Source organism: Fusarium mangiferae (assembly GCF_900044065.1).
Source record: "Fusarium mangiferae strain MRC7560 genome assembly, contig: FMAN_scaffold012, whole genome shotgun sequence".
Lineage (NCBI taxonomy): Eukaryota > Fungi > Ascomycota > Sordariomycetes > Hypocreales > Nectriaceae > Fusarium > Fusarium mangiferae.
In genome coordinates, this window is record NW_024573932.1 from 983620 (window position 1) to 1011134 (window position 27515).

At 48.8% G+C, this 27515-nt stretch overlaps 6 protein-coding genes across 6 annotated transcripts; 4 read left to right on the forward strand and 2 right to left on the reverse strand.

The window, feature by feature from the left end:
• Positions 1–259: 259 nt before the first annotated feature.
• FMAN_08082 (uncharacterized protein) lies at positions 260–3060 on the reverse strand (the record flags this gene model as incomplete). Its single annotated transcript, XM_041821513.1, has 10 exons — positions 260–341; positions 393–646; positions 702–858; positions 905–1197; positions 1248–1383; positions 1431–1540; positions 1590–1691; positions 1755–1886; positions 1938–2948; positions 3010–3060. The coding sequence occupies 10 exons, from the start codon at positions 3058–3060 to the stop codon at positions 260–262; spliced, it is 2328 nt and encodes a 775-aa protein (XP_041687285.1).
• A 4677-nt stretch (positions 3061–7737) lies between these two features.
• On the forward strand, positions 7738–8587 carry FMAN_08083 (uncharacterized protein; the record flags this gene model as incomplete). The annotated part of the gene is made up of 2 exons (XM_041821514.1): positions 7738–7889; positions 8185–8587. 2 exons carry the CDS (start codon positions 7738–7740, stop codon positions 8585–8587), a joined length of 555 nt encoding a protein of 184 aa, XP_041687286.1.
• Positions 8588–13070: 4483 nt separating this feature from the next.
• Positions 13071–15450, forward strand: FMAN_08084 (uncharacterized protein; the record flags this gene model as incomplete). The annotated part of the gene is made up of 10 exons (XM_041821515.1): positions 13071–13475; positions 13528–13698; positions 13754–14008; positions 14151–14555; positions 14608–14729; positions 14780–14828; positions 14883–14955; positions 15006–15085; positions 15135–15249; positions 15302–15450. The coding sequence occupies 10 exons, from the start codon at positions 13071–13073 to the stop codon at positions 15448–15450; spliced, it is 1824 nt and encodes a 607-aa protein (XP_041687287.1).
• Positions 15451–15891: 441 nt separating this feature from the next.
• Positions 15892–18438, reverse strand: FMAN_08085 (uncharacterized protein; the record flags this gene model as incomplete). Its single annotated transcript, XM_041821516.1, has 1 exon — positions 15892–18438. The coding sequence occupies one exon, from the start codon at positions 18436–18438 to the stop codon at positions 15892–15894; it is 2547 nt and encodes an 848-aa protein (XP_041687288.1).
• Positions 18439–20667: 2229 nt separating this feature from the next.
• FMAN_08086 (uncharacterized protein) lies at positions 20668–22881 on the forward strand (the record flags this gene model as incomplete). The annotated part of the gene is made up of 5 exons (XM_041821517.1): positions 20668–20791; positions 20868–21065; positions 21130–21555; positions 21779–22001; positions 22068–22881. The coding sequence occupies 5 exons, from the start codon at positions 20668–20670 to the stop codon at positions 22879–22881; spliced, it is 1785 nt and encodes a 594-aa protein (XP_041687289.1).
• Positions 22882–26042: 3161 nt separating this feature from the next.
• On the forward strand, positions 26043–26704 carry FMAN_08087 (uncharacterized protein; the record flags this gene model as incomplete). The annotated part of the gene is made up of 2 exons (XM_041821518.1): positions 26043–26622; positions 26676–26704. 2 exons carry the CDS (start codon positions 26043–26045, stop codon positions 26702–26704), a joined length of 609 nt encoding a protein of 202 aa, XP_041687290.1.
• Positions 26705–27515: the final 811 nt, after the last annotated feature.

The following is a 27515-nucleotide window of genomic DNA, read 5'->3' on the forward strand; positions in this document are numbered from 1 at the left end:
GATACCTTGGGCATGAGAGTTTGGGGACATTGCTTATCCTGCAAATACATATCATGATATGGAACGATGAATCTTCACCAAGCGATATTCGTATTAACTTTATAACGACCATGGTGTGATCAGTTGGGTCTGTAGATTTATCAGTAGCCTTATATCTTCTCTTCTGAGAGACACAGCTCGTCCTTTCTTGTTGCGCTGGCTATCATCATTCCCCGTGCCCAAGAACCCTCAATGGTCTCACCATCGTCGCATTACTACATCATGTTCGGTTAATACCAAATCGTGAGGAAAAGTTGGCCAGCGGCGCGCTTCTAACGGGGCTCGCGGTAATGGGCGTTAACCTGCAGTTCGTTAGCAACGTGAAAGACTGATCGCAATTTGATTTGGCATACTTCTCCAATAACATTGGTCCGTTGAGGGCATCTACACGTCCATATTTCTTGTTACGCGTAGAAATGTCGAAGAACTCGTCCTGGTTATCTGTCTGGAGGAGAGCAATGGTCTGTGCCAGCTCATCCAAGTTCTCTCGAAGCATCTGACCGTTCTCTAGACTGCTGACGAACTGTACAAGATAATCTACGTCTTGTGCAAGGGCGGCTACGCCGTTGGGGTTGATGTGCTTCACATCAGGAGAAAGGGGGAGGGCCTAGAGTGGTCAACGAGTGCATATTTACAGGAGGAGGAGGAGGAGGAGTACATACTAGAATCTTTTCAGCTGTGTGGCTCAGAGCGTCAAAGTAAATAAGCTCCTTGATCTCTCGAGGCAACCCAAGAAGAGTCGAGTTCATGATGTTGGACAGGTACCGCGTCAAAGTTTGCATATAGTTGCTGGGTTCCTTTTCCACTGTCGATGCGGTCCTAAGACTAGTCAGACCTGCCGCAGAGGATCAGCTCAAGAACGTACCATTCATATTCGGCTGTTTCAATCAGATCATCGATCTTGGAGTTGACAAGCTCAAAGATTCTCTTCTCCGCGGTCTTCTTGTTGTTGCGGAACGAGTCAGTGGCTTTAAGCTTGACTGGACCGCCGGCCGAAGTTGATGAGCGTGCACGAATGAGTAATTGCTCAAGCTCTTGACAGGCAATCTCAAAGTGCTCCAGGTTAATGAGAATTTGGACGATCTGGCCCAGGTATTGAGAGCTCAGGCGCTCTACTAACGACTTGCAGACCTTTTCTGTAAGAAGTTCGTCAAGCGACTATCGAAGTTTGTGAGCAATGAACCTTGTGCCGGAAAGGGGTGTCGTACCTTTTTGAGCGTTTCATCAATGACATTGGGATGCTGGAAGTGGTCATCCGAAAAGAAGTAGAACTGATTCAGGAAGTTCCGGATGTCTATGCAACATAAAGGATACATCTGTGAGAAGGGGAGTACGCATGGGTACCTGTTTCGTTAGCAGGGGTTGGCTGCAGTCAGGATGAGAGAACTTACGTGAGTTGATCTGTTGGCTTCTCTTGGGTGAACCAACTGACGTTGACAACCTTTTCGTACTCTTCTGGTGTATTGATGGCCATTGGCATGTAGTCATCCGTGGACACTATCTGGTGGCTCGTCAGCAAATGGCAATGATAGGGTTTGTGCAACACTCACCTCCTGGAAGTCTACGCTAAAACGATTCTTCAATAGCTCGGCATACTTGTCGAACAGCTTCAGGAGGAAGTTGTCCAGCATTGTTACTGTATATCCCCAGCCCTTTATACGTTAGCAAGGCCGTGGCAAATTGCGGTTGCCCGCCGAGCATCAAGATTGTCGTACCTCCATCGTTTGAATGAAAAGAGCAATGATGGTCTTGATCTTAATTAAGGCCTCAGCATTCTCGATATCACTTAAAGCTTTTGAGGTGAGGTTTATCACAGCAGTGCACATAGATTCCCAAAGCTCTTCAACCTTTGTGCCATGTTAGTTCAAGCAACCACATCCAAGACTGTCTCGACTCACGTCGTTCGCTGAGCGCAAATGTGGAACCCTTTGCATGGTCGCCTTTTCGATGATAGCGAACCCTGCTATCCCTTCCAGCAAACTACTCAAGGATTGCTCGTCTTCTGCCAAGAGTTCAACAAACCCAGGAAGTAATAGGTCCTTTTGTTGACGTCGAGTCGCACCGTATTCTGATCTGAACTTCTCGAGCTGGCCTAGGGCTTCATGGATATGAAGCGCTTCGAGCAAAGGAGTGAAGTCTACTTGCAACTCCTCGTTACTTAACACATCGAAATCTTCGTTTTCATCGCTGACAAGCTCAATGGCCGAGTTAAGCTTGAAATTGGCCAAGAATGGGTCCTCTTCTATTCTCTTCTTTTGTCGAGTCCTCCTCATTTCAGTATGGTAAAATGCAACCTCGCCCAAGAACTGGGATGTCTCTCGAATACGAAATAGCCATGTATTTAAGTCTGTCATAACAGCTTCCGAGATCGCCTTCTGGGACGCGGGTATAGATTTTTGGATGACATCGGCCAGCCGATGCTGTGTAGAATAGCGATTTTGGATGATGGGCACGAGATGTTCATTTTGAAGATCGTCGAGTGATTTGAGGGCGGCATAGTAGTTCTTGCGACGAACCAGTTCGTGGGCATTATTGACGGCGCGGAGAATGGTAAGGGAGTCGTTCAAGGCGTTGGTCGCATCGGCGATGTTTTGTCTCACAGCCGAAGTGTTGACCAGAGCTTCCTTTTGTATGGCCAGCTTCTTCGTGCTTTCAGCGATGGACTCGTTCAGACTCAAGATCTCTTGCGTTAAGGTCACTGTTTCCGCTCGGACGGTTTGAAGGTGATTGATGGAATCAAGGAACTCCTCATGCCTGGTCAGACCGATGCGCTCGATTTCAGCTTCCCGCTCTTCGTAGTACCGGCTTAAGCATTGAGTCAAAAGAGGTGTTCGGTTCGAGTGTGTGGCATCTTTGAGGACGGGTATCAACTGATCGAGGAACTCGGCGTCAGAGGATGCGAGGATGACCTGGAGAGGTGGCAGGTTAGCGCATGGTTCTGCTACGATCATGGGGAGGAGGGAGTTGTACATGCGGAACAGCGGACGCATAATCGTCCACAGCAGGCGGACGTCGCGGCATGCCTATAGCCTTCGTTCGTATGGTTAAAGCTATTAGCGATGAGGGTATCGTCTTAGTCGTCGCGTGTCGCAAGCTGCCCTGAAGCAAGCTCCCACTAAGACCAAGTGACGCTTAGGCTTCAGGATAAGATAAGATAACAACTATCACTGCCACAGCGCCTCACAAGCCCCGTTCCCATTTATGTAGGCTTACTTAAGCCGACACTCCACTCAGAACTACATGGGATCAGGAGAGCGTATTCGATATGTAGAAGTAGATCATTATCGAAATAACATGTTTCGTACTCATCATGGTACAGCAGAGTTCTGCTGTATGTTTTCAAGTCTGTTATTACTCGCAAGAATCATATGTGAGGGGTTGTTGATAGAAGTGATTGCACATGCCTGCATACCGAAATATGTTCTTTCACAAAGTCCAGCAAGAATGTGGCTACTCAGCACCAAAACGCAGCTAAATCTGTTTTAAATAATATAAATAATCCAAAAGCGACAAGAGACAGTATGTTCATTATCAAAATAAGGAATGCTTAGAGAAGCGCAGTGTTAACGGAGTTCAGGAAGGAAAGAGTCCAGGGTAGGCCGTATCGTGAAGGAAGTATATTTGCCTGTAATGTTCGAGACGAACTCTTCATCACAATATGCAAGTTGTTCAACGGTCGAATTTATTTACCATTTTTGCTTCAAGATCATAGGTAGTGAAGAGTAGAAATACTATTATTATATTGGTAGAGCATAGACAAACTGCACGTTAAGATGATCCTAAGCCGGGAGTAAACAGCAGGACAAGGGGGCCATTGAGTGACCTCTTTCTCAGAAGTAATGTCGCAACGATAGGGGAGTTACTTGGACTATATGTGAGAAGAGGCGACCGAAATGATCGTGTAAGTATGCTTTTAGAGTGTATATGGTAGGAAAACTGATCTGGGGAAACAGCAGATTACCTGTCAGTGTTTTGGCACGACCCAAGAAACTTGATGGCCCAGTGTCATAAGCTGAACGGCATTTTCCCATTATTACCGAAGGACATTATCTCATGCTAAGGCCGTTAAGGCAAAGATGTTATTCGCGTGTATTGGCAAGTTATAATGTTCTTATAGAGAAAGGTGGAGTGAAACCTGGCAGTAGGTAGCGTCAATATGATCATCGTCATCTGTTAAATATGCTCCTGGTTAGAGTATGGCGCGGGGTCCTTGCGCAGATCATCCAAAACCCCCTGGAGCCATCCCATAATACAAGCCGAAAGGTGTATTCATCTTAGAAGTGCTGCTGTGACGAAGTCAAGAACTAAAAGCCGTCTCTGAGGATACACATCGATGCTAGACCTGCCGTATCCCTTTGCTCTTTCGAATCCGATCATGGATGACTATACTTTGAATCGTTATCATTTTGCAGTACTCAGTTATCCAGAGTGATCCATGGTGGCTGGAATGATGGATCATGGAGGAAGAGCCAAAAGGTTTCGACAGGAACCTTAGCCAAGATTCGCAGGTATTGACCGCTCCGACGGTTCCGGAGGGAGATTAGGGTGACGGAGAGTTCGTACATGAGATGCAGCCTGGATATCTTGAGAATTATGTTAGTGAAAGAAGATGGCGAGGGATAAGGGAGGCAACGAAATAGGGCAACCCCTTTTCAGGTTTGAAGAGATTCTAGCTCATCTAGATGAAACGAAACACTCCTGAAAAGAAAGACAATCTTCTTAGATATGAATACACTCAGATATCGAGGAAAAAGAAATTCGTAACGACAGGAGCCGGGGGTTATCTCAATCCTACGGCTAGGATATGCTTTCCAGAGCACAACCCCTGCCCAGCCAACATGAGGCATCTAGGCAAACACAGAAACTAGTCAAAGATGAGACGAAACATCCATCCAGACAGGCGACCGACTAGTGCTCGGTTGAAGGAAGATACCATATCTGCAGTACCGTGTGCTGGCTCTCGTCCAAGGTCGAGCCTGGACAGCCGGTACCGGTGGTGGAAACATTAACAGCAGATTCATCCTCAGATGAGCTTTTATTGGTTCTCTCCGGATAAGAAACCGACCTAGCGTCGGAAGAAGCCATGGCGAGGGTTCGTCGTTGCCGCTTATTGAGTCTTGTCCTTTGCCCTTGAGGTAGGCTGGTAGTCTTCACTTACTCTGCATTAGTCAAGGTTCGGTTCTGAGAGGAAAGGAGCTGTAGATGGGGTGCCAGTAAGCTGATGTGTGGCATGCTTGATAAATAACAGCGCTAGAGATCCTGTGATGGAAAGACCTGGCGTGACCACAACTTCATTCAGGATGGCACGGTGCGGTTGCCAAAGATCATGACCCCTGAGTGGAAGGTAATACAATAGGAGTGTTGTTGGCAAGTGGCCTTAGAAGACAAGATGACAAGATAGAGAACTGACAAGGTTAAAAGCTCGTGGATGCGTGCCAGTATGTTACAAGGGTCGGAGTATGGCCAAAACTGGCGCCGCCACGAGCCCCAGGACAGCAGACACAATGAGCGAAGGTATCAAGGGCCCGGAAGTCGAGTTGCTATCAGGGGTAGAACTATAGTCGAAAATAGAACAACGTTCGAGAAATTCTGAGCGCAGGGTGAGCTGTTGAGGCGGTTTGAAACACCGATGGACTAATCTGGTGACTCGAGTTATCAGCTACGACCGGAGAATATGAAGAGGAGACAAGAAATGACCAGTATACCTTGAGAAGTCTTATACCTTGAGAAGTCTTATACCTTGAGAAGTCTTATACCTTGAGAAGTCTCGAATTGTGTCAAGGAGCGTGGATCAGTTCCATGTAAGCGAGAGTATATTACATCTAGATAACGGGGATGTGCTCTGACATTGAAGCTGAGCCTCGATATTGAAGGCACGGGAACTTCGCTGATGCAGAATTCTGAGACAGGTAAAGCGTTAAGAGTCTCAAGCCTGTGTGGGAAGTGATGGCTAATTGTGTCAGGCATCGAGTTCCAGGATCCGTGTGGATACTTGTTTCTCTGGGATGAGAGTCTGCTTGTGTTGCGAAGAGGCTATAAGTGACCAGCAACTGCTTTCTTCTTGCAAGATGGATGTGGCTAGCGTACGAATTGTATTGTTATGCTAGAGTTGGCTACAAAGCATCTGGCGAGGCTGGGATGATGTTGACCAAGCTCAATCACCTATGTATAGGAAATATTAGAATAGGAGCAAAAGTTGGAGTGGCCTTTGGTCAAGACCATTGGAGCTGAAGAGAACGTATCGGAGCTTGCAAGTATTTGAGGATCTTGAGCTCATCAGACAAACTTGAAGAGAAGAAGATGGTCGAGAGAACTCCAACGCCTTGAAGCTATGAATGTCGAAGTAAAGGATATCAACAAGGTGACAGCTATGATATTGCTGGAATTGCTGTTCGAGGAAGAGGAGAGAGTGGCAGTGTTGAGCAAAGAGATTGTTGAATTGACTGCTGTGATTGCCTGACCACATCTCACAAAGACTGGCCGGCCACAAATTACTGGCCAAGTACTTAGACAACAGGCTAGCAAATAAGCCTGGGTCTCGGATGGGCCACCTTTTGTAGGTGGGTAGCTCCGTGTAACAGAAGCAAGTTAGGTGGCCCCGCGGGAGGGACAGGGGATATCCGCTACCGTATGCAGCCAGTCCTGGAGCAGTTCTGCCCGGATTGCCGCAGTTCCTGCTTATCTTTGCGTCGTCCAATGTTGAAAGACCCACTCGTGACTGCTCAACACAAGGTCTTGCCCGAGAAATCGTCGAGTTATAAACTGCATGGCTTGCATACTGCACCTCCCCACTTCACTTTGCCATCTTAGGAGTTCTCTACTTTTGCCTCGCCCATATCATCAGAAACACCAGCCATGCCCCAAGTAAACATCATCCAGTCTTATTATGCTCGACAGTCTATATTTTCCCCTTGGTCTTTCATCGAATCCTGTCCCCGATATCTCATCCCCTTACATTTCGACCCCCCTCTCGCTTTCACACATTCCGAAAACCCCGACTTCTAGAACTACCTTTCATCCTCTCGAGTAAGCCTAACGCGCTTTTTCTTGGGATGAAGTACTGAACTGACCTGCCGTAGACTTCACTTCACTCGCTGCTGCCAACATATCACATCCAGCTCTCATCACTCCTTCATGTAAATGTCAAATATTACACCACAAAGCTAGTCAGGTAAGATGAACGCGGATGATCTGAGCTCGTCTCGTCTTTCTTTCACTCTAGTCTGAGCAGTACTAGCGGTACTAACATCTGCCGCAGCACTGAATCAAGCTTCTGCATTGCCAGAAACAGGTCAGCACATGAACAGACGAGCCAGGCTTCAAGATGCCCAAGACCTTGGTGTTTGGGATCCAACCAGCAGGCACACATACTGTGCAGAAAGCCTTAAAACCATACACTACACACCTCACCTTTAACAGCCCCGAATTGAACGCCATCTTCCTCAACGACAGCCACCCACTGTGCCAATAGTGCTTCCATCCTGAATTCACTACCCAGAAAGCTGCAGCTTCAAGACCATCCGACTAGCTATCGGGCTTGGACAGGCCCTGTTCTCGGTACGAGGAAGACATCCTGGTGTTCATCCTGCAGGCCGCTAACGTCACTCGCCTAGTAACAGGGACTCGTCTTTCCTCCTGGAAAGGCAAATGTGGCACCTCGAAGGCCAAGGGGGTCCCTCTTAGCCGGTGAGCCCGGACATGTTCGAGAGCAATGATTATCTGAGCGTCGACCTGGAGCATCCTAGAAAGGCAGCATTAGTACGAGTCTTGGTCGAGGATGACCTAGCCAGCACTGGAACTGCGTTCAAGTTCACCTGTGTGGATTTTCGAGACTCAGCCGCTGCTGAGAAGTATGTTGCCAACATCAAGCTCAACTGAATTGAGTTGTCGATACCAGCGGACGATTATTTGACATCACATTTGAGCTGGTGCCGACGAATACAACGGCCGCATGATGCAGGAAGGCGGAGATGATAACGTTGCAAGCATGAAGAAAAGTTGAGAGCATTTCGGCGCGATGGGGCGAACAGACCCCAAGCAGAAACAAATCGACGACACCCGCCAGCGGAGCAGACAATGTCATTAGCCCCCGGGATGTTCGGCACAAACGACTTTCTTCGTTTCGATCTCGAATATCTCGAACAGGCTGTCGCCATATATGAGCCACCACTACCCCCTGACCACGGAGATGTTCGATACCGACTTTCTTCGGTTGGATCTTGAACATCCCGAGCAGGTTATCCTCATCCCAACCAAATACAACAGCCAGATTCTAATGGAGAGTGACGTCGAAGAAGTTGTTGCCAAAATGAAAGAGAGCCGTGATTGTTTCGGGGAAAAAAAGACAAGATCCCTAGCCACCGAGACATTTGAAACGAACGACATTCTTCGGTTTGACCTCGAACATCCCGAGCAGGCTATCATCATCCCGACCAGATACAACAGTCGCATATACATAGAGAGAGATGCCAAAGAAGTTGTTGCAAAGATGAAAGAGAGCTGTGGGCGTTTCGCGGTGATGAGGAGAGACAAGATCCTCAAATATTGACACGTTTGAGAAGAATGGTCATCTTCGGTTTGGTCTGGAATATCACGGCAGGCTGTCAATGTCCCAACCAAGAACTGCTGTACTTGGTTGAGATCAGCACAGACTTGTCGTGGGTGTTCCACATCAAACTACAACAGTTGGATCCTCATGGAGAGAGATGTCAAAGAAGTTGTGGCCAAGATGAAAGTGAGCCGCGAGCATTTTGGGAAAATGGGAAAAGACAAAACTCTTTCCCATGGACAAGTCCGATCCACCATTCTCATACACTTACATCGTGGAGTCCATGAACGTAATCGTCAAACGGCACTGGACAAGTTTGAGTCGAACGACAATCTTTGTTTCGACGTGGAGAACCCTTGGTAGGCAGTCATCATACTGACTAAATACCACGCCCCCTCTATCTTCTCTGTACTACTTGTTTTGGATAATGATTGTCCGTCGTTGGCTCTAGAGGTCGAACAGCAGCCATCCCGAACCAGATCAAGGCGTACCTCAACCCCAAGTCACGAAAGGTGGTCTCAACCGCTGAGGGCCCTAACAACTAGTAAATCTACACAAAGAACCGTCACCAATAACTACGCAGGAAGGTTGACCAAGGATATATCAGGAGCATTCAATGGAGTGCATCCGTGACAGTTCAAGGCATTAACGAAATAGCCGCCAAGATGAAAGAAAGCCGTGAGAGCTTTGGTGCATGGCTGAAGGGACGACGACAGGCTTCTGGTATCAACTGCAAATAACACATCTAGTTCTCAATTCAAACATGCCCCAAATACTTTGACGGTTTCTGCAATGCCTGTTTCACGACCTCAAAACTGGAAGATTGTGAGATGTCCCTAACCTAGGTGAGATGACAAGATAGCAGTGGATAGTGACCCACCCCATGAACTGCTATTACACAAACAGAGGCCCTTGGAAACTCGCATGCTAAATACGACATTCAATGTCTCGGGAGCCTGATTCTTATGATAGCCAGAATAGTCAAAATTTTCAATACACCGCGCTGCTGAAGGTGTCAAGAACAATTCCAAGGCTACGAGAACAGCTTTGATCTTGTATCGCAAATTGTTATAAATATGATTGAGATGGTTTTATCATGCTGGAGTCAACAACTTTAGGCGCAGTAGTGACATCCTCGCTCTCCGATCGGACTTGTAGTCCATGGACAAGTATGAGCCTCCGTGTGACGGCCTATGATCCTGAACCTGATGAATAGCGAAGCGAAGGAGGACTGGCCAATTTCAAGTCTGTAAGCACAAGGTCATCCTCTAAGTGTCTTTAACTACTCCTAACCCCCGAATGTCAATCTTGGATCGGAGGACAAGCCAAGGTATTACATACATATACACTACACTCAACCTTTGAGAAGTCAGCAGTTTTGAGGGAACATAAACGACAATATACACAGAATGTATATAAATGCTTGGATTCCTAACCCGTCTTCTCTCTCAGCAGCTATTCCAACACCACCGGACAAGTGACAATTTCTCAGAAACGCGAACTCTGAAGTTTAAGACATGAGAGTTCTTATCCTTCTGAGTTCCACAATCTGTATGTTTTGTGAAGTCCAACAGAGTCCTGCGCACTTCTGCGTGACTGGGCCTACTAAGGGACCATCCACCTCCTATCACATCCAAGAGCTGCGCTCAACCCCAATTCCAGAGATACTCGACATCCTTCTTATTCATATAAATATAGATGACAGGGGAAAGCTTTTTGTCAGGTCGACTGCGATACTTGGCGTGTCTTGCGAGCGGCGGTCGGTGGGCTCAGGGGTTGAGCGGAAACAGAAACCTGGAATCAACGATAGAAGTCAGCACACTGCATATTTCTCGATGATACATAAAGGGAAGGTAGATACTTGTAACGATATCATGATTGACCACCAGTAATCTGCATAGGAAGTTCCAGAAAAAAAAGCGCCGCGTTTGAAGATTCGATGAATCTCAAGCAAAAGCTCAAACTCAAGCGCTAGACAGCACCCTGTGTACTAAAAAGTTGGCTTCAGATTTTGAAGCAACATCAGTTACCCATAATGATGATTACTTAGAGTCATTGGTGCCCTTGTTTATGGTCAGACCTCGGGGTGTGGGATCTGTGAGCAGCACCAACTCCCCCCTTTGAATCTAGCACTTCAGTGCGAGCACCTAGCCACTCCATAATACAGCAGATTACTGTTGAAGCATATAGGAAGCTGGATTTATCGCTATCAGGCGCGCAACTGTTCGTGGTGGAAGAGGATTTAGCTGTTGGTTCCTGCACTCCGAGTTACCCCTGAACGCCCCTTTAGCCACTCCAGGACCAGCATGCTTGATTAGACTGCGAAGGACAAATAAGACAGACTGAAACACCTCAAGAAAGCTTGGTAAGAGTCATTGAAGGCCAAGGAGTCGAAGAGCCTCCTGGGCCATCTGGTGGCAGCTCTTCACGTCCTTTGGTCGCAGTGTCGTGACTGGTCTCTGAGCAAGGGAAGGCGAGCCAGACGGAAGGAAACAGTTCTGAGTTTCTGAAGAAATCCCTATATATCTCTGAAGGTTTGGGGAGCCGAGCTGTCAGTGTGATGCCATCTCTCGTGTCTTCGTGGACTTGCCTTCTCATAGACCATACAGGCGCTCAACACAAGCGAGACACTTACGAGCCAAACACCCAGCGGCTTCTTGTCTTGATACTATTATTATCGCAGAAAGAATATTGGGAAAGCATAGAAGCGTCCTGTCCCACTCTCTCTACTTCCTGAGGAGCTCAAGCTGGCTGTCTGGCTCAAAAGCGCCGCGCCCCCTGGGCAAATTAGGCCTTGTTCCTACATCATCCAATGCCTCTGGCAACAGAGAGAAAGGATTGTTTAGAACTCATGATGGCGCTGCTGCTGTGTTGTGTAGGGTCGAGGGGCCGCTGCCGCTGAGGTTGCTGCTTTATCGTTCGTTGGATGTCGTCTCTTGTACCATCTGATATGGTTTGTTACAAATATCTGCATCTCATGACAGTCAGTACGAGGGAGAAGCTTAGGAAATGTGATAGAAGTCTCTCCAGTATGTACCTGAGTTGTTGGGGGCCTCTGTACAGCATGGGATATGCACGAACGCTGAGACATCAGTCACCGCCATCACCGCCAAACATGAATTCCATTATGCGAAAGAAGGACAAGGCAAAGGGAAGTTAATAGTTGTCGTGCTGAGAAAGTTTGACTCGTTGGAAAAGGTCAGGCATCGTTGATTGTTGCAAGTATCAAAGGAGTACCGGAAATCAGGGACCTTGACCTAAAGACTGGGGCAAACACTTTGATATTAGACAAAGAACGCAGTCCCTGAATAGCATCAAACTTACTAGCATTAGGGTGAAATGTAATGTTATAGAGGGCCTGTACTGGAAATGACGTACGGGCTGCATGGACTTAGTGGAGGGGTAGTTCTGGCAGCGAGTCCCAGGGGCCCAGCGTTGCGAATAACCTCGCTCGCACCGCCAGACACTCGACAACCAAAACACCAAGCCAACGTATCTACAACGCAAAGATCACTTTCTAATACACAATAGAGATCATAGAACGAGAGAGGATAGTTTATTTCAAAAGTGCACGCATGTTGGAAGCATCATCGTGGAGTAACAGACAAGCATATCTATATGTACAGTATACGGATCACCATCACGAATGGCCTCAACACCACGGAGACATCATGATCAATAGATAGATACGAACTCAAGAGATGCATCAAGGTACCTAGTCAAAGCTTCGGAGTCACGAGCGGGGTTGGGGGGCCCAAGGACCGATCATCGGTCTCAACTTGGGAGTTCAACATCGTGATATCACGAGACCTCATGAGACCAGGCGAAGCACACAACTCGCACACATATTAATTCAATAAAGGAGAACGAAATTAGATATGCAGGAATGGCCTCGTGAATCAAGGAGAGGAGAGAAGCCGTTGCCGGGGCAGCAAGAGGTTGAGACGCGTTCGTCGTTGAGATTTAGGGACCGAGCCGCATATATATCAGACGCAATAGGGGGCTAGATGAATTTACTAGGGGAAATACACTCTTGATATGTCTCTATTACACGTGGGTCCCATCTGCTGAGTCTCTGTAAACCAATAAGTTGGCCTACTCCGTCCCTGCAACTTAGGCCCCTGAGGCTAGCTTCTCCTCTACCTTGGCCTACAACCCACCCGTCTGCTCCTGCCATTATTCCTACCTGCACCCCGCCTATTCTTAACTTGCCCTGAGGCAGCCCCACTCACGCATCTCCCTCCTACCCAAGTCGCTCCCAGCTTTCCTTCCCCTCCTCCCTCTCTTCCTTTCTTCTTCACCCACCTCAACATCATTCCGACTTCACTATCCAACTTGGATGTGGAACAGGATCTTTGGGTTTTGATCTCGGTCGCATTTCTTCTTTTCTTTCAGCTTCTTGAGAAGCACGTATACCAGTCAAACTTCAGATTTCATCTACTCATCATTTTGTTGTGGCATCTTGTCTTCCTCCATCGACAACATGTCTTCTCGCGCGGACCATCGTGTCTACGCAAACATGTCTTCTCCTGCTGAGGGAGCTGCTGACTCGATCCAGGGTACCCCCAACACCCAGATCACCGTCTTCTCTCCTGCCGAGAGCTCCCAGGGCACTTCTGTCCAGGGCAACAACTATCTTGGTCAAAGCCAGGCCCCGGAAGACCCGTTCGTTGATAGCAGTGTTTCCCAGGGGAGTACTCTGTCTGCTACGGCTTCTTCCTTCGAGCCTCTTGGTCAAAGGTTCAAGGGTAAGAATGCACTCGTATTCTACCCAGAGGGGAGTCCCACTGTCGCTGGCGCTTTAAGCCAAGATATGGACATCTCACACCGCATCGAGGTCTGTGACACTCCTGCGCCTTCCATCGTCGAACTCGGCAATTACATCACTGTAAGTACCATTTGTGATCTAGTGAAACGCAAATTGTCCTGACGAGTTATAGGAGCTTACCCAAAAGGGAGTCAGGTTCCATGGCGGACGCAACCTAGAGACTGACGGAGGACATGTGTACGTCGTCTTCGAAGACCTACGTGATGCCGCCTGGGCCTTCTACGCCATTCGAAGGGCTCCCAAGGGCTGGTTTACGGCGTACGTGAAGATCCGACCTGAGCGCGTAAGTTTCTCTCCTCATCTCACCTCTTCGTTCTTTTGCTAACTACATTGCACAGTTGGACCTTGGCCTTGTACGATTCTCCGAGCTTAGACAGCTCAGCATCGAGGTCAACGTTCTTAACTTTTCCATCATCGATCCAGCTCATGTTGATGAGATCGCCCAGCGAGCCCTGAATGTCTACGGCCAGCTCTTTGCGCTGCTCAGACACTTGAGTTACCCCAACGGAGCCTTCCGTGGTGTCGCCCAGTTCTGCAAGGCTGCCGACGCCTTCATCGCCTTCAAGGCCTTCGGCAACGGCATTACCACCAGCGTAAGTCTTCTCTCATCAATTTCTCTTCCCATTTTCTAGTATCTCTTCCTCTTGATCTCTTCCCATACATCTCCCCCCTCCTCTCCCAACAAGCTCCGTCTTCAGATCATTCTTCCTAAGTTGTATTCTCTAACCTGGTCAGGGCGTCGTCATTACCCTGTCTAAGCCAGAGGACTTTGGCAATGCAGCCTCTGTCGACAATCAACTCGCTGGCGCCTTCGGGAATATGGCCATCCAGCAAGGTACCCGCGGTGTCGACCGAGGTCGACACCAAAGCTTCTTCGCGCTCAACGCTCCACAGGGGAACCCATTTGCAGCAGCTGGCGCTGCCAGCATTCCATTTCCCCCGACCCTTCAGCAACAGCCCTTTACCGGGCAGCAGTTTGGGCCTCCCGGCGCGTCCAACACCCTGGCGCTTACGAACCCAAACGGCTTCGGGAGGTTCGACCCGCGTCGAGGTGCGGGCCGGTATGGTCGTGGATCTCGTGGGCTGAACAACATTGTTGACCTCAACGAGCTCATCGCCGGACGTGACGTGCGAACCACCGTAAGTCCTACCGCCCTCTCTTGCATCACCATCAGCCCTGACATCTCGATAGATAATGCTTCGCAACATTCCGAACAAGGTGGACCAGCCTCTTTTGAAGAAGATCGTGGATGTTTCATCTTTTGGCCGGTACGACTTTATGTACCTGCGAATTGACTTTGCCAACGATTGCAAGTAAGTACAAACCCCAGTGATGCCTGACTCCAATACTGACCATTCCCCAGCGTCGGCTATGCCTTCATCAACTTCGTCAAAGCGGAGTACATCATCGACGTCAGTTACCGCTGAGAATATTCCCATCTTGTTGACATTCTAACTTCGGGGTAGTTCTTCCAGGCACGAGCTAACAAACGCTGGAACTGCTTCCGCTCGGACAAGGTCGCTGAGATCTCCTATGCGAGTAAGCTTTCCCTTCTCTCCTATTGTGCCGCAGTCACTAACATACCGCAGCTATCCAGGGAAAGGACTGCCTTGTGCAGAAGTTTCGCAACTCGTCCGTCATGCTCGAGGCAGAGCACTATCGTCCGAAGGTCAGTGGCCGATGGCTTACTATTCACCTTCACCAACTAATAGATACAGCTGTTCTACACTATTCACAGTGATGATCCCAACCTCGTGGGTCGAGAGGAACCGTTCCCTGGCCCGGACAATCAGTCCAAAATGAAGCGCTCGGTTGAGAACGCCGAGCATGTTGGTACGCAGCTCCTCACAATCAATCGCAATGACAAGTCACTGACACACTATAGGACTCTTCACGCCTACAGCTGGTCAGTACTTCCGAGATGAGCAACGCCGCCGCCATTCGCAGTACGATCGCGGCACTCGTCTGGCTGAGCTGGAGGAGATTTCCTATGGGTCAGGTGTCATCCCCTACCACGGTCGTGGTCGCTACTAAGCGAGCGCCGGACACCACCCGGAGACTATCTTGATTTTTGATCGTTTTTTTTCAAAAGTCATCTTGAGCTTTGGAGTGGTTGATCTCTTTTGATTCTCTTTTGAGATCTTGAGGTCTTGGGCACGGCCGTAACTAAATTTTCGAAGACCTTTGAATGGTCTGACTATTCTGCAGGATCTCCTTTGGTACAATCTCCATTGGACTCTACCCCTAGTAGCAGCAACTGGCAGCATCTTGATGCACGTAGATACCTAGTACTTGGCAAGCGCAGAATAGATTTCATCAGCCAAACCTCGGGATGTGCTTTGTGACGGTAATATTGTAGCAAGGGTCACCAAGCAGACGCTAGATCACGCGAGACACAGATATTTAAGTTCAACTGCAGTTCTATGACGCTTTTCGTTTATTGATTCTATTTAAGACGTAGCTAACACTCAACAATCACGGAGAAGATGGATTCTCGGGTAGCGCTGGTAACGGTTTTCGCGAATTGGTTGGTTGCGCGATCGAGCGACGCAACACATTCGGCTTTGTGTCGTGGGAAGGGGGCGACAGATCAGACGACGAAGAAAAGCCTCCAGAAGATCTTGGCGTTGGAGGAGGTGAAAGTTGCTCGCATTCAACACGATCATGATGTATCTCGTCGGCAAAAGACCCTCGTTGTAGTTCAGTAGCACCATCGTCTGCTCTTGATGTAAGAGCATATTGGCTTCCCTGACGGGCTGCCAGTAACGCTGCATCTTCTCCGTCGAATGCACCTCCATGCATGGCTCGAACGCGAGCCGCCGATGATGCACCGTCGTAGGAAGCAAGAACAGCCTGATCTGAAAAGGGTGCTAGGTGATGTAGTGGTACGCCTCGGGAGAAGATGACGAGGATCAGACATGACATGAGTAACACGGCTTGTACTATGGCCATGCGTTTCTGAAAGACGACCTCGTCGGCCAGGAGGTTGAGGCGAGCGCTGAGAGCAACTATCTCTCGGTTGGACTGCTCGCGCTGACTCTCCAGAGCCAGGACCGTTGACTGCCAGATCTGATCGTACTGCTCACGAACGGAGCGTAGCTCGGCGAGGACGGTCTTGTTGAGGTTCTCGAGGAACAGTGTAGTTTTTGAAAGTTGCTTCTGCTCTGTGCGGTGCAGAGTCTCGGACATGTGGCGAGCTTGGTCCTCGACGTATTTGAGGGAGAGTGTGAGGTTGGTCTCAACGATTGTAAGACGCTTGGAGATGGACTTGAAGAATCCTTCTTGCACAGTGGGCGAGGCCGGTGAGCCAGAAGCCGTTCCTGTGGAGCCCTTCTTGGCGTTAACAGTATTGGCGGGGGAGGGCTTCTGAGTAGATGATGACGTAGAGGAAGATGGTGTTGCGGTCGTCTTTGTGCCTGCTGCCGAAGTAGTGGAGTTTGAAGGGGATTCGACGTTGGAGGATGAGATGGAGGATGGGCTAGTTGGGGACACAGCGGGCGTGGCGCTTGGAGATGCAGTGGTGGAAGATGATGAAGCCGTGGGCTCTTCACTTGCAGGGTGCTCTGATCGGGGAATGTGTGGTGTTGAAGTCCCCTTTTGTGCCCTCTCGTCAGGGGAGTTGGTTGTGGGTGCAGCGCTGGTGACTTCAGCAGAGCTGCTGGGGCTTGAGATTTGTTGTGTAGTTCGATTGAGGGAGGCAGAGCAGAACAACGGCTCGAAAAGTAGTTGCGAAGCGGTGTTGACTTCACAGAATGGCATTAATCCCATCGAGCTGGGCTTGGCAGGCTCAGGAGGACTCTCGAGCTCTTGGGGTTTGGCCGGCTCTTCTCCTGAAGGGAGAGCTTGAGGGGTCACTTTGGCCTCCTCAGCCTCATTCGTATCCTCGTTACGATCTTCGTTGAATGCAGCGAAGAAGCGCGAGCCATGGATTCGAAGTAATGAAACGGGGCAGTAGTATTGTTTTCCGTAATGGGTGAGATAGTCGATGCGGACATACTTGGAGAAGATCTGAGCATTCTCTACCAAGAAGGGCTGAATAGCTCGTGAGTTCTCTGCCTGAAAGACTCCGATCTGCTTCCACTCGTCCCTCTTGACTGGGTACCGGTCACTAACGCTGACAGTAAAAGTTTGGATCATACTAGAAAAGAACTCGAAGTTGGCGAGGACAACGGTATCGATGTAGACATCGTCGCTCAGTTCGACAATAAACCACTTCTCCTTGGCACTACACTCGAAGAGTAGGTAAGAGTCTTTGTTCTCGACGAGAATTGCCTTTGCATTCCTTGCGCCGGGGCTCGTCTTGAGAATGGTGGCGCCGGCATCGAAGGACGAGTATGAGAATCGTTCCTTGCAGGTCTTGCCAGCATCTTTGTTTCTATGGATTGCAACACCACGGCCATCCTTTCCTGATCCCTCGTTCTTAGCTTGTTCGAGATCCGAGGGGCGTTCCTGTTGCTCCCCCGTGTCATCCATGTAGCTGCCAAAGTTCAGGGATATCTCATCTTCCTCGCCGAGACCGCCGTAGCCAATATCCGGGGGTGTCCTGTCGCGGGGCTTGGCGTTCCTGTGTAGGTTTTGAGGATCCTGCCCTGTCTGTTTCAACATCATGGCCTTCCAGTCCTCAAAGGACATGAACGGCTTTGCATCTCCATCTCCAGCGGCGTCTTCCGGGTCATCTTTGGCGGCAGTGGCGGTGGACGCTGACGGTTGGGACTGGGAGTGAGAAGGGGACTCGCTTTGTGTGTTCGGAGGTGGCGCATCGCTTTGTGTCGAGTCGGGGGAGGCGTCGGAAGGGGAATTGGCAGCTGAAGGGGTTACGCTCACAGAAGTGCTCGTCCAGGAGCTTGTGAGGCAAGCTTGGGGCAGCGTGTGGGTGATGTAGTTGATGGTTCGGGCATCGCAGGTCAAGTCGATTGGGTCAGGGATGACACTGGGTTCGTGGGACTGGGCCTCGGTCTGGGCTTGTGTCCAGGCTGCGACAAGTGCCAGGGATCGTAGAAGGGCTGAGCCTAGCGAAGGCATCGTGACCTCGAGTGTTGGCGGCACATTGAAGCGTCGCTGAGGTCGAATTGATGGAAATGATGTTGAATTATGGATGGAGGTTGGGTTTGTGTCGTGTCGTTGATCAGCGTCGGACTAGACACGAAGTGGGCGTAGCGTATCCCGTACCTTACCCCGTAGCCCAGGCTCGTTTAACTTCAGCGTGGCCCACTGACGTTGTCAGATGCTGATTGGTGCACCAACAGTAAAGTGTGTCTTGTTGATTAGATCCGTTTCTTAGATCGAGGTAAAAATAGAAATTGGGCGTTGGTGACTTACACACAGAAACACTCGTTCACTGTGGCCTCTATAATTCATGGAAGACTCGAAACTGGGGGCTTGAATAAAGACGTGGCCTCGTTGGTGAGGCCAATGCCATGAAACAGGGTGGATTGACATTATCGGACGAAGTAGATTTGAGAAGAGAGATACCAAGCTGGTGGGCATTCAGCTAATCATGAACTGTGTGTTTATTCATACCAGGCCCAAAACCTCAGTTTTAGAGATACAGAAGTTTGGTAGAACATACCTTGGTCAATGATGGGCATCTGCGGATGATGCGAGTTCTTCACTATGCGGGTTCTGTGCTTCGGGAAAATGGCTTGCAGGAATAGCAACAACTTTAGATGACTTGATTTCAGTGTGGTTTGAGGTTCAGCATTATTCCAAAGAATAACCAAAGTATATAGACTCGGGTATATAGTGTTTGATGAGCCCAGATTAAGACGGTGACTATCCTTAGGGTAGATAGAAGGGCGATGTGAGAATTGACATCCATGTGAATGCATTTGCTTGATACCGACGAAACGGTTTGCTTTAGAGCAACCTGTGGGGTGACTCAATTGTTTGATTTGTTATCAAGTTCATTTTAAGATGTTTTTCTATAAATTTCCCTTCATTTGAGTCACACTTTGTTGCTTGCACGGATGCCTACCTCCTCTGTCAGTTACACTTGGCGGTTGTGGCCAAACCTCTACTTTACATGGACCTTTCATCAAAATCCAATCCAACATCACAAACGCAACAGCGACCAGCCTGATCGAAACGCGGATATATTGCTATTTACTGCCGTCTGTCTCATTCCTGCGCCGCCGTATGCGTTTCGACTTTTGAGGGGGCGCGGGCGTATCCAGCCAGATCCCGGCCTCGTTGCCATTGAAAGTCTAAGAGCTCGTTGCTGTTGCTTCACTGTGAGTAATGAAAGAAGAGAATGTGCATAACTTACTGACCAATTGTTTTATTAACGTAGCCTTTTGTTCCCTATCCTATCCTCCACGTTCTCGCGCGCGATTTGTGTCGTATCACGACTCGGCATGAGAAACAAAAATACCTGCCTTTCTACGACAGCAGATACGCACCTTTCGGCTCATATATATTCCATTCAATATAGAATCATAGCGAAGCAATTCTCGACAAGACGTTACATGAAGAATCAAAACCAAAGTCAACATCGCAAGGACCGTCCCACGAAACCCTCCGCCGACGGAATTCTCCATCAGGTGCCTGCTTTCCAACCAGTTCAGACTTCTCATTGCTCGAGGTCGACAATCATGATATTATATGTGTCATATTTCGCGATTCATGTCCGGAGCCCAAACCCGTACCGATGATGGAAACCTTACTCGACGTTGGCTGATCCGACCCACGCCGCAGTCTTGCGTGTGACAATTTGCCTGCCAGGAACAAAAGTACCAGAGCCAATTTCATCCTCACTTATAGGTACGCTCAAATATCCATGAGGCCTTGATGAGAAACTCCAAGCCAATTGGGGGATGGGAATTGCCATGGAAGCATGCACAAACAAAACACCACTAGCCAAAGGCAACACCCAACTGGCCATTATCTGATCTTGTGCAGCGGCGTTTAATTAACGTGGGATTGCCAAGAAGGCTCAACTCTCGTTCAATCCCGTCTTTACCGCCGCCTAAGCTCACCAAGGACAGCAATGCGATGGCTGGATGAGAACCCCCTGTTTTTTAATGTTTGGTAAACATGATATGTCCGTGCTAAAAAGAAGCCACAATCCCATCGACCATCAGCCTTACTGATCAGCTAATTATGCGCTCCCTTGACTCATTATGGGTCCCCAAGAGTTTGAACTCAGGTCGGTGGTTACACTCACCAATTATCCAGATCGTGTGCTCATCGACCACGACAGTCTTCGAGCCTAGCAAAAGATAAGCAAGTCGTTCTCCACTACAAACGCTCGTTATGAATCTTTGGGTTGTATCTCCTTATTCTCGTCCTACCGTGGATATTCACCTGGGTTTTGATGAACAGACCCATCAACAAGGAATCATACTTCAACCAGGCGGGATCAGTCACCCCCGGAGACGTAAATAATTGGCACAGATCGCGTGTTGCTCTCAGGTCTCTCACTGCACTCTCAAGTGTTGTTTAGCTCCCGATAGTTTCTGGCCTCCTTGCCCATGGAGCGGTCGCGTACACGCAGCGTCGAAGCTCAGCTCAGAAATTGAGCGTCTTGCAGCTATTTGCGCTGGCAGATAGAAAATGGCTAGACCCGCGATATCTGGTTAAACCTCCAAGCAAGCTTAAAATTACGGAACGGTCACTCTACCTTTGGCTAGCGACTTTCCTCATCCTGATCAGTAAGTCCGGGAATGTACCCTGATCTTGCACCATATGCCCCCTATACTGACCGTTTCTAAACAGCCGCTATCCAACCACCTATACAAGCCATCCTAGTCCGAGACGAAGAGATTAACGTTTTGACGTGCAAAGGGCATCCCGCGGCGTACCGAGATTACGGTTCGGGAGCTTGCAAGTTTCCTTTCAAGGATTTGAATACTCAGATCATTGCGCGGGACGCGGAGCCCATCGATCTGAACTTCTGCCCACAAGACGTTGTCGTTAAAAAGACCAGCCAGAAGCTACTCAGCTCCACCAACAGCGATATCCAAACCAATCTGTGGTCTGATGAGGTTTCTCTTGGAGAAAGCCCAAATTACTATACGGACAACAGACGGACTTTTGACTGGTACTACCAGGAGTCTTCATACGATAAGGGCAAATGGCCATATTATGCGTCTTCCGTCCCTAACGGCACTGCCACCGGAGTCTATCGACATCACGCAGTCAGTATGGACTCTACAGCAAATTGTTACTTGGCTAAAAGTTTCCCGAAACAGTGCAAGGGGGACAATCCATTCGCGCCATCTTTCTCAGAAGATTGGATGAACGTCGATATTTGTGCCGAGGGGAGTTATGATACTGTGGCTTGGAACACAAGTCGAAACAAACAAGAGCATAACGAGACTTTATGACTGTCTATGAAATGGGATATTCCTGATGGTCAAGATAGCTCCGGACAATTTCGAAATAACGATAGCTACGTCCTCAGATGCGACAGTGATCTCGAGTAGAGGATGGTTTCAGCTCCCGAACAACGCAAACTGCGGAAAGCCTAGGCCCTTACGTGACGAGTGGCCTCCATGGCGAGAACTCAAGTATGAGTTCAACGATTATTATATCAATAGCCCTCAGTGGGATCAAACATTTCCAGGTGACAGATATCCAGCAGCAGAGTATGCACCCCATTCAGTCATGATATGTCTTTGACAGCCCCTGGCTAACCACTTACCGTTGACTAGAATCCCAGACGAAGAACTGCAAAATTATCGCGGTAAATCGAGCTACACCTACCAAGGGCCCCCTGTGCCAGGTCCACTCATGACCGTGGCTCTGGCTATGTTTGGAAATTCCTCTTTCTTTCAAGCAGCTCGGGTTGCTGATCGTGACACTTACAATCAGACCATCGAGAAAATCTGTGACAACTCGTTGTTTCCACTGCTTGGAATGATGCCGCGCGAGTACAATCTGGGCTGGTGCAGTCCATGCGTGAGAAATCGGAAGCATGGTCTGAAAATGCAGGATTTGATTTACTATTATTTCAATGGCCTCAAGAATGAAGAGGCCACCACACAAGCACTCGAAAAGGCCATGTTCTTTGCAAACGAAGCCCTTCTCACCACCGCCGCCTCGCTATCCCAGCAGCGCCCCATCTTCTACAGCCCCGGAACTGCAGTCATAAGGCCAAAAAATGATTCAGCAGCGGTGATAAGTGTCACCGCACTGATAGGTCTTCAAGTTATGGCACTTTGTGTGCTGATGTGGTTCATTCTACGTGCCCCTACGTGGACGGAGACTCTTGATGCAGATGCTTTGGCGCAAATCGGAGGTCAGCTTAAGGAGTGGAGGGAGCCCAGACCAGATCTGAGGCAAATAAATGGCATTGTGGGAGTTGGTGAGACGAGACATCAGGACTGGGCGTCATCGGTGAGACTGCCGTCAGGGCAGAATGCCGCTTCGCAGCCAGGACCTCTTCATCTGACTCTTGGAGGAGAGGGGTTGATCAACAGAGGTGTGATGAGGAGAATGCAAGCAGATGTGACTACTGCAGCCTAAGCATGATGAATCTGTTTGGCAAGCAAGTCTGAAGCGACTTTGATGTTGTGACTCCTTTTCGAAAATCCTATGTTATTCCTAATGTCAATGAATTTGATATTGCCATGTGCGGTTGGCGTTTGAGAAAGCCGATACACCCAACCATTATAAAGATTCGCGCATCATCTGATGAGACTAATCAGCAGAATAGTAGGGAGCATATACTGAAGCTGGGAAATTGGAGGGAAAGCACTTGGTTTGGCACTTAGACCCTGGGTCGAAGCCAGGTCTTGAGGGATCAAGAAAACATCTGATATTGAATCAATGTGTTGGAATAGAATAGACTGGCCTCAAATCCTACCAAGCTTATCCTAGACTTACTTGAGTTCTTTCATAACTTAGAAAAGAGGTCACAAGTCTTCTTGCTTCCTGGACCTCAGCTATGTGTTGAGGTCGAGAAGATTTGGACTTGTCTTGTCTGATGTCTCGTTGCTCTCCTAAGATAGATATCAGTGGGGAGTGTCGTTCTCTCTTCGAAGGACAATGACGTTTCTCTTGAAAACGAAGAGGATAATTATGGGTCGTGACTTTGAATGAAAAGGGGGTTACTTGTTCGGAGGTTATATTGAGAGCCCGGACATGACTTTTCGCCTCCAGAGGCTGGAGGCTCTGTGAGAGTATTGTCGTGTAGCCGTGATACTTGAGGTGCTATTTATGAGCCTGCAAGGAAGAATAAAAAGCCAGCCATGCAAATATATAACGAGGAAGAGGGTATATAAAGATACTACCGTGGTCCGTCAGGGTTTGTATGCTGTACTGAGCCTTCTTTCCTGTTCGGCGATGGCAAGCCGTCCCGAGTCTTGTAAGCGTTGATGTTCTGATAATGAGAAGATCCAACGAGCTAGAAGTGTTATTTGCCGCTGAGACCTGTGGCTGAGAGCTTAATCCGGCCGAGAGAAGATAGAGAAGATCCAACATGAAAACAGACGTTGAGAGCAGCCAGACAGTTTCTCATCGTCAACCGAGCTTAGTAGGGGAAACACAAACCTTTCGACTCACTGGCTGGGACTAATCATTGAAATGTTCCCAGCCGAGAGGTTGCAGAAGCATATCTCACCTCTTACCGGCTGATGGCCGGCAGTAGCTTGGCCGGACATGAATTGATTTCTTCCATTTGCTGTGCAGTTCCTCGGCGCCATGGCCGAAGTCCTCGACATCGTCGTCAAGACACCACTTTGATTTTCAACAAAAGAGAAAGAGATTCCAAGCTTCCTCGGAGACTTGGAGATATCTCCCGGATGACTGCTGAGCTTCGACGGGCGGTTACGGCGGTCTGCAGTGCTGGGAGCGATGAGGGAGTCCGATATCGCTGACGAGTTGGGACCAATCGAGCACGTAGCTTTGATATCAACACCAGACGAAGAATAAGCAAAGCCCTGCAACAGAAACCGTGAGATATTTCATAATATCAACTAGGCTTTGGCCAAGAAAGAGCAATTGGCTGAAATCCCCAATGGAATACAAGTGAGTCCAAGTGTCAAAGTTGGCCTCATTTTGCTTCACAGACACTGACATTGACTTAGGCCGGTCAAATGGCCCAGCAATTAATTCTCTGTCTTATTCTTCGAAACTCAACCCAACCCAAGCCCGAGGAGACACAAACTTGGCCGGGCACCTTGCGATACTTGCCAAGAAAGGATATTCATTTGGCCCCGGTCAATATTCGAGCCTGTCATATTCTTGATTGCAACGCAAAAAGGCTCTCGGTATCCTGAGGCGGGCTACCTGAAGCACTATGGCCTGGGTATTTCAATATTCTTCGTCCGACGGATGCCAAGATGGTTTGTGCAAGTTCACAACTTTGGACGAGTGTCTCGCAGCCAAGATTCCACTCGAGTCGGATATGCCATGGACAGATTATGAGACGAACAACGAGTCTTACGAGATACGGCGAACCTACTGAGAAGGGCCAATTGTCGAAAGCCGCTCTCAGTCTCGATTCACACATCACTCCAAATATTGATCGGCTGCAGCAGCTTCGTTGAACTCTCGAGATTCAAAAGATCTCAACATGACTTGATATTCACGGCCGGTTACCCTATGGCAGCTTCACTACTCTAGCCCAACTTTTCGGCAGTTCCTCTGAGCAATCCCACCTCGCCATCTGGTTCTTTGATTCGGTCAAGTCCAAAGCCAAGGATCGGCAATGACAGTTTCCCGTCATCCGTTCGACTAAGGTTCTGAAAGTGTTTCGACGAATTACATCCAATGAGCGACTCTGTATCTTTCGGTGATGGCTCTTCCGTCACAAACCTGAGACGTTTCTTCGTCTAGCCGTGTTAATGCCTGCTGACTGATTGACAGGTTGAGACGTCAACGATCCACGCTCTGACAGGGCATGCACCAGACCCCTGTCGACCCAAGAAGCATAAACCCAACCTTAACTTTTTGGAGACAAGAATCTGCAGTTCAGAGTCGAGATCTGAAACTCAGCCTTGGGCTTTATCTGATGTCTCCTATAGCCTCAACCTCATCGGCTCCGCTCTCTCGTGCAGTCCCGAAGCTCTGACACTTTGATCCCTGCAAGACCTGAGCGGATGAAAAAGAGCCCAGCTTGGCGTTCCAACTTCCGGGGACATGTTGCATTCTACCACGCCAGATCGATATCATGAGACATTGTATTACGCTTTCGTACGGTATCGTCATAGGGCTAGCTCCGGCCTCTGGCGCTGCCGGTGACAAGGAGCCTTTCATGGCGGGTTTGACGTGCTCGGCCAGCACGGCTCTGGGGATGGAATGCTTCCGATCAAGAAACAACGTTGAATCTGAGCTGACAATGTTTGTGAGTAGTTTGCCTATAAAGATGGGGAAGGACTCCCGCTGAAATAATTCGATTCTTCATCTCACAATCATCATCTTCCAGTCCATCCTTCCAAACACCAGTCATTTCCTAAAGAGGTGAGCCATTAATACTATTCCCGTCTATAAACATCAAGTTTACCAACACTGAACCCTCCAGCTGTGCTCTTGTCGGCTTTCATTCCTTCCACCGTTTCGCCTTTAGAGCTGTGCTCACAACATTCATATACCCATTTGATATTTACTGTCCAACTCCAACACTCACTCACTCACTCGCTCACTCAACAACACACAACCAAACCCACCTTCTCAATCCTTTCAAGATGAAGTTCTCGGCTTTCTTCGTTATCGCCTCTGCCGCGTTCGCTGCCGCCGCCCCCGGCGTTGCCACTTTCTCCCAAGAGCGCGCTGCTCTCAACGAGAGCGCCCCCAGCCGAGACCGCGAGGACGGCCGTGCTGATCTCCGCGAGCCTGGACGAGAGGAGGGCCGTGAGGGCGAGCGCGAGGATGACCGAGAGGACCGTGCTGGACGTGGTCGCCAGGATGATCGCCTCAACCGTGGCGGCCTTGCCTTTAGCCAAGTCGATCTCAACTACCTTCTCCGGGTCAACCAGCTCAACCTCGGCAAGCTCCAGGTCCTCAGCCAGCGAAACAACTTCAACGTCGTCGTCTTCCAAGATCTCTTCGCCTCTCGGGACTTCAGCCTCCAGTCTCTTCTCCAGCTCCAGCAGCTCTCCACCATGCTTGCTATTGCCGAGACTGGTATCTTTGACCAGTTTGAGCTGTCTCGATTGGACCTTGGCAACCTGAACCTTGGGCTCATCAACGGCATTGCTGGCCTGAACTTGGCTCAGTTCATCGATGCTGCTTTGAAGCCCCAGATCACTATCATTTCTAAAGAGGGTAAGTGATGAACCCGAATCGATTGTTTTCAACAAGTGCTAACTCTTCACTAGTCAACAACAACATCATCATTGCCAAGTAAAGAGGCTGGGAGTCTACTTGATGAGGGGGCAGGTTCTCCTGAATATGGGCAGGCTTCGGGTCAAGCCATACCCTTCACGTGTAATGAACTATCAACCCTGGGAATGGATTAAGACTGGGCTCGCTTTCTCATGGTCACTGGATGGCTTGAAGGCGAGGGTTACTATATAATGAATGAACCTAATATTTCAATGATGTCAACTTGCCTAGATATATCGTGAGACCTTACATCACTAGAGTAATATTTGACTTTTCAATGTTACACATCTCTTTCACATTCCACCTGGAGTCATAACAGATGTAACTGACAAACCAGTCTTTGGAACTTGAAAATACGGGGTCTTCACTCCCCAACCGTAGATGCTAAGCAAATGGCAAGGTGTCAAACAAACACCCTCAGCCTATCATACGCTCAATGAAGGTTGGAAACACAAAGTATACATGACCAACCTTCCTCGGAAACCTCGGATAGTCGTATAAATTACGACGCTTTTGTTAATAAGCGCAGCGATAGCATAATCGTCGACTCCGAGTTGTCCGCTAAGCGAAAGATAGAGTTTGCAACGGCGTCGAAAAGTTCTATGGACATACTATCCACCAAGCAGAGCACAGTATTTCGACTAGGATATCCTAGCATAGCGTCTTTCGAAAGGAAATTACTATGCTCCCTGGATTAGAGTTTCTATCCACAGCCGTGCTCGCCGGCAGTTGAGCATTGACTGGGATGTATTAGCCCATCTCGTATTACAGCTTAGACCACCAATTGGAATATATAATGCCTCTACAGCCCCTGAAATGTGACTGAGGAAACC